Source organism: Sorex araneus, chromosome 2 (genome assembly GCF_027595985.1).
Source record: "Sorex araneus isolate mSorAra2 chromosome 2, mSorAra2.pri, whole genome shotgun sequence".
Taxonomy (NCBI): domain Eukaryota; kingdom Metazoa; phylum Chordata; class Mammalia; order Eulipotyphla; family Soricidae; genus Sorex; species Sorex araneus.
The window spans coordinates 36,807,213-36,820,931 of record NC_073303.1 but is presented as its reverse complement, the minus strand read 5'-3'; the positions used below and the strand labels follow the sequence as shown (position 1 = coordinate 36,820,931).

General features: G+C 49.6%; 1 protein-coding gene across 1 annotated transcript; it reads right to left on the bottom strand.

The window, feature by feature from the left end:
• Window positions 1–4,401: 4,401 nt before the first annotated feature.
• Window positions 4,402–7,592, bottom strand: LOC101541581 (patr class I histocompatibility antigen, A-108 alpha chain-like). The gene is made up of 8 exons (XM_055127604.1): window positions 7,526–7,592; window positions 6,979–7,248; window positions 6,525–6,803; window positions 5,693–5,968; window positions 5,457–5,573; window positions 4,998–5,030; window positions 4,815–4,862; window positions 4,402–4,669 (listed from the first exon to the last, which is right to left on the bottom strand). The coding sequence occupies exons 1-8, from the start codon at window positions 7,590–7,592 to the stop codon at window positions 4,665–4,667; spliced, it is 1,095 nt and encodes a 364-aa protein (XP_054983579.1). The 3' UTR covers window positions 4,402–4,664.
• Window positions 7,593–13,719: the final 6,127 nt, after the last annotated feature.

The window sequence follows — 13,719 nt, the reverse complement described above, 5'->3', positions numbered from 1 at the left end:
CCAACCAGCCTGGCCCTTGTTCCTTCCTTAGCCTGCCTCATGATCGCGATCAACCTCCCCAGGGTGGGGGAAGAGGCTGGAGACTACTGAACTCGGGTGACGGGAGAGACAGCGCCGTTGCCCTGTGCCCGGTGTGGAGCACCCCCTTCCCTTCCTCTTTTGTGTGTTTACACAGGGGATGTGGAGAGTAAGCTTGAGATTCTGCACAATTATCTCAACTGAGGTTGTGATTTTGAAGTTTATAGTAACACACACATTTTTGCTTCATTTCCATTTCTTTTTTTTTCTTAAATCCAACACGAATACAAATTTTATTTATTTATTTATTTTGCTTTTTGGGTCACACCTGGCAATGCACAGGGGTCACTCCTGGCTCTGCACTCAGGAATTACCCCTGGCCATGCTCAAGGGACCATATGGGATGCTGGGAATCGAACCCGGGTCCACCGTGTGCAAGGCAAACGCCCTACCCGCTGTGCTATTGCTCCAGCCCCTTCATTTCCATTTCTGTTGGAGAGTCTTTAAAACTCTTGGGATTTTCTCAGTGGTCAGAGCTTTAGACACATATTCAGTTCTAATATATGTCCATTGCCTGTGGTTCCTGACACAGGGCTCCTGAAACTTCATGAATTTGGGGGGATGAGGGGAATAGGAGCATCTTTATTCTAATGAGGCAACACTGGATGGACTCCTGAATAGAGCTGGTCACTGGAAATCAAGGTCACAGAATATTGTGCACTGCACCCCACTCCACCTCTTGAAAATGGAGAAGAGAGTCTCGGGCTGGGGCCGGTGCCGGCTTGAGCTCCACCGAGATTTGACCCGGGTGGTCATGCCTTTGCACAGCCGCTTTGCTGCTGAACGAGCAGGATCCAGAGCCAGCTATAGGACTTGGGGTTCCAGTGAGTGCTTGCAGCCATGTCTCCAGACTGTGAATTAAGCTTTTGCTCCATGCTGCTCCAGGAAGGGAAATGACTCAATTTCCAACTTAAATTTCCCTGGACTTAATTACTAAAATACAGAAATCCTAAACCGCGCGGCCGATACTACGCTACTACGGCCGCGCGACTTTATATCTCTTCATTCTCATCAGTGGAAAACTAATTATCAAATATTTCCCTGTCTATCGGGCCATATTCTTGGGGGGAAAATTCCAACAAGAATAGTGAGTTCTGTGTTGAAACTCCAACAACAATAGTGAGTTTTGTGTTGAAATATGGAATGTAATCAAGGTAAAGAGAAAAGGAAGTGAAATTTATCAGTTATGCAGGGGGGGTGGTTAGGGGGTGAGGGGTGGGTTGTATACTGTTTTTTTTTTTTTGGTGGTGGAATATGGGCACTGGTGAAAGGACGGGTTTGAGCATTGTATAACTGAGACATAAGCCTGATAACTTTGTAACTTTCCACATGGTGATTCAATAAAAAAAATAAAATAAAATAAAGAAAAATGGAGAATAGTTGAAAATAAAGCAAATTCCTATGAGATAAAGACTTCATTCCATTAGCATCCAGTTCAGAGTGCTACCAATTAGTGATCCACACACTGGATGGTGTAAACCCCCATTCCATGGTAACAGAAGCTCCTTTCCTTCTGCAGTTTACCACCTCTATCTCTTTATCAAGATCCTCATCTGTACTCTATCATGTCGCTAAAGTGGTGAGAATAGAAGTTTCCTAAATACTTAGAGTCACTGTAGAAAATTGAGCTTGAGAAGGTAACTGTAGCAAGCAACCTCAGATTTATTCTTGATTGGTTGGAAGTTCAGGAAATAATCAGGACTTGAGATTGGCATCTAAAGCAGAGTGGCAGAGTGTCATAGATGGAGTCTTTTATCTCCAGCAGATGGTGTCAGGGTTGAGGCATATTGAGTAGGATACCAGGAAGAGGAGCTGTGGCCCCTGGTGGGCATGTGGTGGGCACCACAGTGACTCCAGTGACACCACAAGTATAATTTGTGCCTCAACTGGGAGTGCACCCTACTCCCAGCAAGCACGTGGGAAAGTCCCACCAACCTCGTGCTGAACATCACAGCTAGAAACGTTCATGCACCAGTTGGGCATGTGTGCAGCCTCCGGTCATCACAGCATCACTAAGAACAACAATGAAAAGAAGGAGAGGAAATAAACTTAATAAGATAAAAATAATGAAACCATGCAGTTCATAAACACAGGCCATGCATGAGCAGTGAAGGGCATTTTGACTGCATCAAACACAGCTTTTTAAAATTTATTTTTAATTTATTTTTTAATTTTTTTTGCTTTTTGGGTCACAGCCAGCGATGCACAGGGATTATTCCTGGCTCTGCACTCAGGAATTACCCTTGACAGTGCTCATGGAACCATATGGGATGCTGGGAATCGAACCTGGGTCAGCTGCGTGCAAGGCAAATGCCCTACCCGCTGTGCTATCACTCCAGCCCCAAAATTATTTTTAATTAAAATTTTTTATTTTATTTTATTTTTATAAAGTAGCCCAAATAAAAATATTTATTACATTGGGGCTGGAGAGATAGCACAGCGGGTAGGGCATTTGCCTTGCACGCGGCCGACCCGGGTTCAAATCCCAGCATCCCATATGGTCCCCTGAGCACGGCCAGGGGTGATTCCTGAGTGCATAGCCAGGAGTAACCCCTGTGCATCGCCAGGTGTGACCCAAAAAGCAAAAAAAAAAAAAAAAAAAAAAAAAAAAATATATATTTATTACATTTAATATTGGAACACCAATTCTACCACCATAACACCTTCCTACCACCATATTTCAGATGTTTCCCTATGAACCCGAACCCCTGCCCCAAACTAGAACCGAAATAATACATTTTGTATTATTTGTTGGGGCTGGAGCGATAGCACAGAAGTAGGGTATTCGCCTTTCACATGGCCGACCAGTGTTCGATTCCTCCACCCCTTTCGGAGAGCCCGGCAAGCTACCAAGAGTATCGTGCCTGCACGGTAGAGCCTGGCAAGCTACCCGTGGCGTATTGGATATGCCAAAAACAGTAACAATAAGTCTCACATTGACAGATGTTACTGGTGCCCGCTCGAGCAAATCGATGAGCAATGGGATGACAGTGATATTATTTGTTATGAATAAACTGCTGAAAATGATCCAAGAAAATTTCCTTAGAGGAACGTGTATGAAGATTATTGTATTTCACCGAGGGGCCCTTAAGTAAGCACTTCTCTAATATTTATATATATTAGATATATATGTATATATCATCATCATTATCATCCCATCGATCTTCAAATTTCTCGAGTGGTCTCAGTAACGTCTTCATTCATCCTAGCCCTGAGATTTTAGAAGCCTTTCTTTACTTGTCCTTCGCAACTATATCGCATTGGAGGCTCTTTCAGGGTCAGGTGAATGAGACCCATCATGTTTTTGGTTTTGGCATATGAATACACCATGGGGAATTTGCGAGGCTCTCCCATGAGGGAGGAAAGTCTTGGTAGCTTGCCAGGTTCTTCCAGAGGGAGAACTAGGCTATAAGATGTTGCACGGTCATTTTGCAACTGCGTGCTTCCAGGAGCTTGGTTTTATAATCTCTGGATATTGGCCGATGGTGGGATTACACAGAGCTGGGGGCAGTCCCTGGGTGTGACCACCTAGCTACTGGAAAATGGAAAATCTGGGCGGAAGAGGCCCAGTCCAGACCATATGTATATGTATGTCTGTAAAAATATATTTCCCCCTAAGTTTGGTTGCCTTCTACTTTAAACCCCACTAATATGCAACTCTTTGAATATTAGTGGTGTGAGGTAAGACATGTTGGGTGGCTACAGATGCAGCCTCCAGGTCCAAGAGAAAGTTTACTCATGGGTAAGGCTCAACCAAAGAGAAACACTTGCAGTTTGAGGCAATTGACACTTGTCTGTAAACTCAAGTTAAAATTAACAATAAGACAAGTTCTCATGTGTCGGTTTGTTGTGGGTCACACAATCTCTGAGATATAGAATGTAGAAATTTTTTAAATAGAGTAACACACTGGGATTTTAGGAAAAAACACAAGGGGTTAGAGGGAGCCTGCGCGACAGTACAGGGGGAGGCACTTATTTTATGTGGCCAACCTCCATCTGATCCCCGTATGGTTCCCTGGGCCTGCCAGGAGTGACCCTTGAGTGCAAAACCAGGACTGTGCCCTCCTCCCCCAAAGCAACAAAGGAGGCAGAGGTGCATCAAAGCCCACAATGACTGAGACAGAGACAGACTGGGCACACCTCTGTCCCCTCCCTTACCCTCACAGCATCTCTGGTCACATGTGCGACAGACTCAAATCAAAACAGAAAACACATGGAAGGTCTCAAGATTTTTATTTTTTTCTTCTCAAATTTCAGGGATTTCTTTTATTAATCCTCAACCCCACAAAACAGGGATTAGAAAAGTGCAAATTAGATGCTGATTTCAATAAGGGCTAAACATTATTCAGGAAAACAAGAAGCTAACACAGATGGAGACGGCTGAGTCCTGTCTCTGCTGGCACAGCGCAGAGCATCAGGGAGAGAATGCAGGTCAGTGAGGAGGGCCTGGTGGGCAGAGAAGGGCCAGTCTCCCCCCTCACAGTGTGTGACAGGACACAGACACATTCAGGTCCCAGGGCAGAAAGAGAATCAGCAGTTCTTGAGTCACAACACTGGGATGTGAGGAACCCAGTGGGGCAGCTGCCTCACACTGTGAGAGAAAAGAATGAAGAGACTCAGTGAGTGACAGAAGTGGTGACATCCTGAGCAAGCTCCCAGCATCCCGCTCAAAGAACCCCCAAATCCAGTCCTGTCCCCTCTGCCCAATCCCGCCACTCCAACCTCCAGAGTCTCACCTCTAGGGTTCGACAGAGACTCATCAGAGCCCTGGGAACTGTCGCTGTCTGGGGAGGAACAAACAGGACAAGGTCAGAGCCCTAGGGGGTGGGACTAGAGGAGGATCTAGGGGTTCGGGAGCTCCCTGTGGGCTCCGGTCTCTGTCCCCAGGATTCCAGGGCCCCAGCCCTGCCCAGACTTACTTGCAGCCTGAGTGTACTGTCCTCCTTTCTCACCTGCAGGAAGGAAACATCCAGGGAAGGTCAGGGAGAGCACTGGGTCCTGAGCCCACAGAGCAGCTCTCTAGGCCCGTACTTCCAGGAAGCATCAGAACTAGAAGACTGAGAGAAGGACCAGGAAACGTGGGGAAAAGACACTCCTGGACTGACCAGCCTCTCCTGGCAGTCTGTTCTCAACAGGGACAGTCCCTGTGACCTGGGACACTGGGAACCAGGTTCATCCCCAGCTTATGGAGGTGAAAGTGTCTTTCATGAGCAACCCTGAGAGCGGCACACACAGGGGAGTGTGAGCGACAGCACAGGGGCGGGTGGTGCTCCTGCAAATGAGGCAGGAGAGCTAATATGGGGGGAGACCCCCAAAGTGGGACAAGACTGAAGACTTTCCATGTTGGACAGATTCCCCCCAACCCACCCCCGTCTTACCTGAGCGCTTCCTCCTGCTGATCACAGCTGCCACCACAGCTCCAGTGACCACAGCCCCGAGGAGAGTCAGGCCGACAATGACGCCCACAGTGAGGATGGTGGGCTGAGAAGGGGGCTCTGGGAAGGGAGGAAGGAGAGGGTCTGACCCCCAGCCCCAGCCTGACCCCCAACAGTTCCCCAGAGGGGCCAACCTTGATTCCCTGAGAACAGGCTCTGTGCCCCGTCCCCCTCCTCACCCCATCTCAGGGTGACAGGCTCCGGCAGCCCCTGGTGCTGCACCCGGCACGTGTATCTCTGCTCCTCTCCAGAAGGCACCACCACAGCCGCCCACTTCTGGAAGTTTCCATCCCCTGAAGGCCTGGTCTCCACCAGCTCTGTGTCCTGGGTCAGGTCCTCCCCATCACGCTGCCAGGTCAGGGTGATCTCGGCAGGGTAGAAGCCCAGGGCCCAGCACCTCAGGGTGACCTCCCGGTCAGAGAAGGGGTGGTGGGTGATGTGGCTTCTGGGGGCGTCTGAGGAGGAACAATGAGAAAATTCACACTTTGGGTCACTTTCACAATGAGGTTGAACAGGATAATTGATTTGGAATAGGAGGTAAGAATCCAGACACAAACTGGGCTGAGAAACTGGATAAAATCCTATTCCTTGGAAAGTTCTGGAATAGGGTTTGGGAAGGAGGTTCCGGTCTCTCAGGAGACACTGACTCTGTCCTGCCCTGGGTGGAGGGTGAGTGACTGAGAGAAGCAGGAGTCAGAGCTGAGACCTGAGAGGGTTCACAGATGGCTGCTGGGTCCCAGGGAAGCCATATTCGTTATTTCAGAGAAGATCGCCCCTTCTCCTCGCCCCCCACCCCACAGACTCTGAGTAACTTCAGGGTCCTGAGGACACAGGGTGAACTGAGGGGAGGGGGGGGTCTCTGTGGTACAGAACATGGAAACCAGGCGGGTCCGTCTCTCTCCTGACTGAAGAAGGGGCGCTGTTCGGACACTGAACCCCACTATGTGCCCCCTGTGGGGAGTCGCCCCTCCCCCGGGCGGTCAGGGGTCGTCAACACCCGGGACCCGGTACCTGCGCGCAGCAGCGTGTCCTTCCCGTTCTCCAGGTATCTCCTCAGATACTGCACACACCTGCCCTCCAGGTAGTTCCTGTCGTACTCAGCCGCACCCGCCTGCTCCCACTTGTGCTGGGTTCTCCAAGCCTGCGTGCCCGCCGCCGCCGTCCAGGAGCGCAGGTCCTCGTTCAGGGCGATGTAGTCCGCGCCATCGTAGGAGTATTGACGGTACCCGCGCAGGAGGCGCCCGTCGGACCCCACGTCGCAGCCGTACATGCTCTGGAGGGTGTGAGAGTCTGACCCGCCCGCACAGATTAACCCCGAACCGAAAACGAAACCGGGGCCCGGTCCCCGCGGCGCCTCCCGGTCAAGGGTCCGGGGCGGGTCCCTCAGCCTCGGGGACGCTCGGACCCGCCTCGGGGCGACCTGGCCCGTCCCCGTGTTGGCTCGTCCCTGCCCGGCCGCGCTCACCCGCCTCGCTCTGGTTGTAGTAGCCGCGCAGGTTGCTCAGGTCCACTCGGTAACTCTGTGCGTTGTCCTTAGCGATCCGCGTCTCCCGCTCCCAGTACTCGGGTCCCTCCTGCTCCACCCACGGCGCCCGCGGCTCTTTCCTCGGACTCGCCGAGTCGCTGTCGAAGCGCACGAACTGCGTGTCGTCCACGTAGCCGACGGCGATGAAGCGGGGCTCCCCGCCGCCGGGCCGGGACACGGCGGTGTGGAAATACCGCAGGGAGTGGGGTCCTGGGGGAGGGGAAGGGGTGAGGCCCGGCCCGACCCCCGAGCCCCGGGGCCAGAGTGAGGGAAAGGGAGGGGATCAGGAGACGGGAAGTGGGGTAGGGACCGAGAAGGGCGAGACTTAGGGGCGCGGGGGGAGTTGGAGGTTGGGGGGACAAGGAGGAACATTTGGGGGCGTCCGGGCAGGGAACCGGAGAAACTCCTTCTCGGGGTCCTGCACATCAGTGCCTGGCAGTCCCCACCCTTTCCCCGCAATGAACTCCCCTCCCGACCCCGCCCTCACCCGCCCGGGTCTGGGTCAGGGCCAGGGCCCCGGAGAGCAGCAGCAGGAGGGGTCGCAGGTCCCACATACTGGAGGAAGCAGGTGGGTTCTGACTCACGTGTGATTTCCCTCAGTTTATAACCGGGAGCGTCGCGGACGCTGATTGGCTGAAATAGACAGCGATGCCCAGTGGGAGTGAGGATTGGGGACGCGTCAGGAGTATCCGGGCAGAAGGCGCTGACAGGTTGCAGAGGGAGAAGTGAAACTCAGGAGACCAGGAATCCCCAGGTCTGATCTCCCGCCCCCAACACCACCCTGGGGACACTGGACCACACCTGGGACCTGGGACTTCGCCCTCTCACCTGTTCCCTCACCTGATCTTTGTCGCGCTGTGTCCCGTGTCCAGGGCTGAGACTGACTCATCGATTTTCCATGGTTTTCATTTCAGTATCTCGCTACAATCTTACAAGTTCGTGAGGACCCCAGAGATGCGTCTGTGCGTTCAGGTTATGCCTGTCAGTGTTTGCCTGCTAGGAATTTCAGTTAGAGACCCTTTATTGTTGGTGGTGACGATTTTTTTTTTTTTTTGGCTTTTGGCCACACCAGGCAGCGCTCAGTAGTAACTCCTGGCTCTGTGCTCAGGGATCACTCTTGGCCGGGTCATGGGACCATATGTGGTGCCCTGGGTCAAAGCCCTGTTGGCCACATGCAAGGCAAGCACCTTACCTTCTGTCATATCTCTCCTGCAGCTAAAGCCTGAAAATGGCTTCAACTCGGATAACATCAACAACAGATTAATGCTAACAGGAAGTCCTTTGGGGGAGGTCAAGGGGTCACACCCAGTGATGCTCACTGTCTCTGTACTCAGGAATTACTCCTGGCAGCGCTCAGGGGAACATATGGGATGCAGACAATAGAACCTATTTCTGGCAAGGTGCAAGGCAAGCTCCTTACCTGTTATACTATCTCACTAGCCCTAGAAAGTCCTTTGAAGAAAAACCATATTAGATTTTTGTCAGGGACCAGCACAAGCTGAGTAGGCCTGATCCATGGAGCCATGCGAACTAAGAAAGAGACAGAAATGTGAGCAAAAAGCATGCAGTGAGGGGCTCACAGCCTGTGGACTAGTCCTGACTCTTCTCTGTGAATCAAATTTATTACTTAGGATCCATAATCACCAGAACAACATTCTTTGTGCAAATACCAAGAATTATATATAATATAATATAATATTTATATATAATATAAAGATAGACTTTTACACATGCAAGGGCCTTAGTTCATGGGGATGAACATCTTTGTAATGGGCTTTCTCAAGGGGAGATTCTTTAAGGAGTGGAAGTAGAGACAGAGCAGATAAAGGGCCCACCCCTAACCTCCCCCCTTGCCAGGGCCATATTTCACATCTATTGCAAGTATTCTGGGTTGAAAGGTTCCATAAAGGTCCCATAAAGTTCCAATAAAGTTCCAAGTGATCCCACAAGAACCTCTTGTCCATCTCCTTTATTTATCTAGTCCCGAACAGTTTTTGTTTTTTCAGCAGAGAAATGGCCCAGTTCTTCGTGTAATCTTGAGAAAAATGCCAAGCTCTAAATCTTCCATGTAGACCAGTCAGGGCTGGGCTCTGGGCCCTCCTCAGAATGGGGTTGGGCAGATTCCCCGAACACCCCAGCCACCCTCCCCTGCCCAGGGCCAACAGCGCCCACCCACACCCAAATTTTCAGGCATAGAAATGGCCCAGCTCCACACCTGAACCTCATCAAGCTGCCAAGCCAACAAATGCTTCCAGCTTCTGGAGCGACACCGCATTCCATAGTAGTTTGAGCCACCTGACCCCAGCCCAGTAGGAAAACAGCAGATTTGACAAATCGTTGTGTAGGATATTGCAAACCACAGTGTCCATCAGAGCTAGGTCACCTGTGCAACTTCAGAGAGCTAGAACTCAAGCGCCACCTTGTTCATCCCAGCTAGAAATGCCACTGTAATGAAATTATTTAATGCTGGACTAATTTTATGTTGTAGCGTGTATTGTAACAAGCATGTGTTGAACTAAATTTCTTTGTGTCTGCTTACAAGGCTGGCTGAGGGGCTGGGTGGGAAACTGGGGACTTTGGTGAAGGAAGGTCACACTGGTGGTGGAACTGGCTTTGGAACATGGACTTCCTGAAACAACTGTATAACAAACAACTTTGTAAACCATGGTGCTTGCAGAAAGTCTCCCCTCAAAAAAAGTGCTTCAGGGGCTAAGGGGCACAAGCAGCTGGTTCTGTGTGGCACACACAGGCCTCAGAGCACCACAGGTGTGGCACTGGAGAACCTGAAGCTTTCTCAGAGGCCTTCTGAGCACTGTTTGGAAGTCCCCACCCCAAAATAGGAAGGAAAAAGGACAAAACTAATTCAGAACATCAATGGTGTTGTGGAAGAGTGAATCCTTTACATTGTATGGATTCAAAGCATCTTCTCTGTCTCATCAGATGCTAGCTGAATTTTCATATTTTTCTTGCCTTTAATCTGTTATTTAAGTCACATATGTGGAAATAATAAGCTTTATCCAAATATGTATAGGCTGATATTTGCAACAATTGTATCAGTTAATTATGAGCAGTAATTATGAGGGTAAAACTCTGTTGTTTCAGGAAACGGGGATACATGAATATTGGGACCTAAAGCCTTATACACATATTAGGATTCTGAAATCATGTGTTTAGTATCCATTTGGTAGAAATAAAATATCAATTTTGTTAGTGAGATATGGACTCAAGTCTGGTGTGTTAATGAGGATCATAAGTGGATGCAGTCAGCGGGGATCCAGGCTCCCATGGGTGAGCCCCGGGCTCCCTTTGGGCACCCAGTGTGGGAGACATGAGACAGCAGGTGGGAGAGGACATGGGGCTGACAGTGAGGTAACGTGGAAGCGTTTGTTTTGATTTATTTAGTATCTCTTTAAGGGTCTAATCCTGTTCAAAGCTGAGGGGACCTTGGACAGGGCAGGACCATTGCTGTCCTGCCCTCCCTGGGGGGAAAGAGCATCCAGGTCCAGATGAGAGAGTGGGGAGATGATGGAGCTGTTCCCTCCTCAGACTCTGTTTATACTGGGTGAAAGTGATATAGGGACCAGACAGATTTCTGGTCGAGAAATTTGACGATCAACGTGATGATGATGATGATGATGATGATGATGATGATGATGATGATGACAATTGTCGCATGATGTTCTTGAGGGTGGCACTGAAGTGTTTTGGTGAAATGTTACCACCCTGCTGAACCCCTCTCTTTATAAGTCAATGATTACTTCCTTGTAGAATGGTGAGATCCTAGTAATACAGCTCGAGGAGGATCTTGATGTACTGAGTTTGAACGCCCTGTTTGGCTGGGACTTCAATGACCGCTTCATTCTCAAAAAAATCAAAGGCCTTCTTTAAATTGATGAACGTTAGACAGAGTGGCATCTTGAACTCTCGTGAAACTTCAATGACCTTCGTTATCGTGTGGATATCGTCGATAGTGCTGAATCCTTTTCAGAACCCGACCTGCTCGCATGGTTGTCCTTCGTCTAGTCTTCTGCCTATTCAGGATGACTCGAGTGAACAACTTGTAGACGATGGACAACAGGCAGATTGGGCTATAGTTGCTGATGTCGTGGATGTCTCCCTTCTTGTACAACAGAACACTCCTGCTGGTTTTCCATTGGGATGGAACCTTGTATTTGTACAGGTAGTGTGTGAAGAGCCGAGCCATTATATTGATGAGTACTGGCGGCAGATTCTTCAGGTGTTCGGGTCTGACTTTGTCTGGACCAGGTGGAGGACCTTGGGAATGACATATCCATCCTGCAGAATTTGGTATCTGGGCAGGTGGATATGGCTGTTGAAGAGATCTGAGTAGAAGTCATGAACAAACCTCTCCATTGCCCTTCCGGAAGATGTGATAGATCCATCAGGATGTCGGAGGGCAGTCATCTTGGTCTTTTAGTTGGCAAAGGAAGGGCGAGCCTTGCAAATACTTTTCCCGGCTTCTGCCGCATCGGCCAACACTGGTGCTCTCCCCTGTTTGAGGTCTTCCTTTATCGCTTCTCTGCTCAACTTTGTGAACTCTGCCTGAGGCTTGTGCCAAATCAAGTTGGCAAATGAGCTTGAGAGTTTCCGAAAACAGGTGTCTTGGCATTTAGTATTTAGTTAGGTTTTTGGGGTCTCCCCCAGTGGTGCTCAGGGATCACTCCTGGCAGTGCTTGGGGAACGACATGGGGTGCTGGGAATTTAACCTGGGCTGGTTGCACCTTGCCCACTGTTCTGTCACTCCAGCCCGGTGCCTACATTTCCAGTTACTTAGACCTCAGAGGCTGACACAAGCCTTACCTAAAGTCCAGTTTGACTAATACAGATGTAATTTATCCTTAGCAAAAATTATGATTTCCTATTTGCTCTGCTGCATTTTTATCCAAAATGTAATGTGGGAAAGAACAAGACCTTAAGTATTTCTTAAAATGGTGCTGATTTATGGACTTGGAACAATAGCACAGCAGTTAGGGCATTTGCCTTGCATGTGGTCGACTTGGGCTCTATGCCTGGCATTTCATGTGGTCCCCCAAGGACCACCAGGAGTGAACTCTGAGTGTAGGTCCCTGAGCATTTCTGGGTGTGGTTCCAAGACTAGAGAAAATGGAAATGGTGCTGATTTATTGCCATCTTTTGCTTGAACTTACCCATTGCCTATATTCATCTCTGAATAATGTGAAGGGTCACCTGTGAAACTAGGACACAGTTCTTATAGGTGCCTTCCTTGGAAACCTGACTGCAGGTGAGAAAGTAATGCATGTCGGGTCAGAGTGATACTACAGCAGGGAAGGCGCTGGCTTTGCACCATCCTGTGTTTGATTCCAGCATCCCATAGGGTCCCCAGAGCACCACCAGGAGTAATTCCCGAGTGCAGAGCCAGGAGTAAGCCCTGAGCATCACCAGATGTGGCCCAAAAACTAGTAAGAAAAAAAAAAGTAATGCATCCACTGTGTGACACCAGCAGACTCAGTATGGAGACCCTCCCATATATGTAACAGAGAATGGAGCGCCTCAGAAATTTCATGGCAGTCAATATGTGATGAGCGAAGGATTCAGTACCTCAAAGGCCACATAAATGAAATGCTAAAAGGTGAGATACAATTCAAGTCTTCACATGTTGTCTGTATGATATTCGCATATTGACCAAGTTTTTTTTTGACAAATCTTAGCAACACATCATGGGCTGAAACTAGTTTCCAACCTTCAGATGAAGGTTTGAAGAGAGAGTACAGCACTATCGCTGTGGGTAGGTGCTTGCCTTGCATGTGGCCAGCCCGGGTTTGATCCCTGGTACCCCATAGGGGCCCTTAAGTGCTGCTGGAAGTAAGCCCTGAGCATGGCTGGATGTGCTTACCTGCCCCCCACCAAAATAAACAAAGTAAAACATTCAACTTCATATAAAACCATGTGAGGTGATCTTTTTGTATTTGGACCAACTCTGCAGTAATGGGGGCTACATATGTGTGTGAGTGTATACACACACACACACACACACACACACCCCAATTCTGGGGACTGAACGCAGATCGAGAAGCTACAATGTTCTAGCATGAGTCACCATCCACATCCCAAGTCCTTTTTGCTTCACAATATTTTGGAAGTGAAATACATAAAACTGAAAGCCATGTCTCTGCAGCCAGGAAAGACGGCGTCTCTGTGGAAGGGTACACCGCGTGGCCTCTGCTGGACACCTGGGAGTGGGGGGAAGGACGCTCCGAGAGATACGGATTCTTCTATGTTGACTTGAATGACAGAAATACGCTGCGCTACCCCCGGGCTTCTGCCGAAGTCTACAGGAGGATCATGGCAGCCAGTGGCTTCCCCAGCCCCAGAGAGGTCGGGCTGACGGTGCCTGGTGCTGGTTCTGGGCTGGAGAGCAGGGTGGCTGGGAGCAGATTTGGACAACCAGCTTCTCTGCCTGCCTGAGAAAGGCGGGGTTGGGAGAGCCTGGCTGGAGGTCTCGGGCCCTAACGCACAGCCCCCCTCTCTCTGCTGTTCAGAAGGGGATCGGCAGGCCTTGAAATTGAGTCCCAACAGTTGGGCATGACTGGGTCACATTGTGCCCAACTGTGGAATTTTGGTTATGCTGGCAACAAATGCTTGGAATGAAATGTTATTCTAAATGTGCATCAATGCAAACAAAGACTATTTTTTAAACAT

What these genes read in the sequence shown, in the direction of transcription:
- LOC101541581 (XM_055127604.1), bottom strand. Translation starts at nt 7,592, where the DNA reads ATGTGGGACCTGCGACCCCTCCTGCTGCTGCTCTCCGGGGCCCTGGCC. An exon ending in GGACACGCTGCTGCGCGCAG is followed by an intron (nt 5,969 to 6,524) that starts GTACCGGGTCCC and finishes GTTCCTCCTCAG; the next exon opens with ACGCCCCCAGAAGCCACATC. An exon ending in ACAGTACACTCAGGCTGCAA is followed by an intron (nt 4,863 to 4,997) that starts GTAAGTCTGGGC and finishes GTTCCTCCCCAG; the next exon opens with ACAGCGACAGTTCCCAGGGC.